Genomic DNA, 413 nt, shown 5'->3' with positions numbered 1-413 from the left:
TCCCCCCGCCCCCCCGCCGGCACGGAGAGGGGCACAGGGCGGGTGAGCCCGCCCGGGAGGCGCCATCCCCCTCCCGATCTCCCGCCCCACAGCACCTTGTCCAGGCAGTTGACTTTCTCGGTGGGATAGACCACTTTGCCACAGCGGGCGCACTGGGGGTTCATTTTTCGGCTCCTCTCAGGCGGCGGCGGCGGCTCCCGCGGGGGGCGGCGGCGGCCGAGGCTGCGGTGCGGTGCGGCGGGTTGGGCTGGAGGGGGCTCCGGGCGGCCGATCTACCATCCCCTGCCCTGGCGGGGGTGAGAGGGGGTCCTCAGCGGCTGCCGGCGGGCGAGGAGGTCATCGGCGGCGGCTGAGGAGGGAGCGGCGCTCCAGCTGACTGCGGCTCGGCAGCATGTGCGAGTGGGCGGGCGGGG

The 413-nt window shown here is 75.5% G+C and overlaps 1 protein-coding gene across 1 annotated transcript in view; it reads right to left on the bottom strand.

Moving 5' to 3' along the window:
* NEBL (nebulette) overlaps positions 1 to 400 on the bottom strand; it is a 283,351-nt gene extending 282,951 nt beyond the window's left edge. Inside the window, exon 1 of the mRNA XM_014946207.1 lies at positions 96 to 400. Coding sequence (XP_014801693.1) covers positions 96 to 164 — 69 coding nt within the window. The 5' untranslated portion in view covers positions 165 to 400. The remainder of the gene's footprint in view (positions 1 to 95) is intronic.
* Between the last annotated feature and the right edge of the window lie 13 nt (positions 401 to 413).

Source organism: Calidris pugnax, unplaced genomic scaffold (assembly GCF_001431845.1).
Source record: "Calidris pugnax isolate Ruff unplaced genomic scaffold, ASM143184v1 scaffold19, whole genome shotgun sequence".
NCBI classification, from domain to species: domain Eukaryota; kingdom Metazoa; phylum Chordata; class Aves; order Charadriiformes; family Scolopacidae; genus Calidris; species Calidris pugnax.
This window is presented reverse-complemented; position numbering and strand designations above follow the sequence as displayed.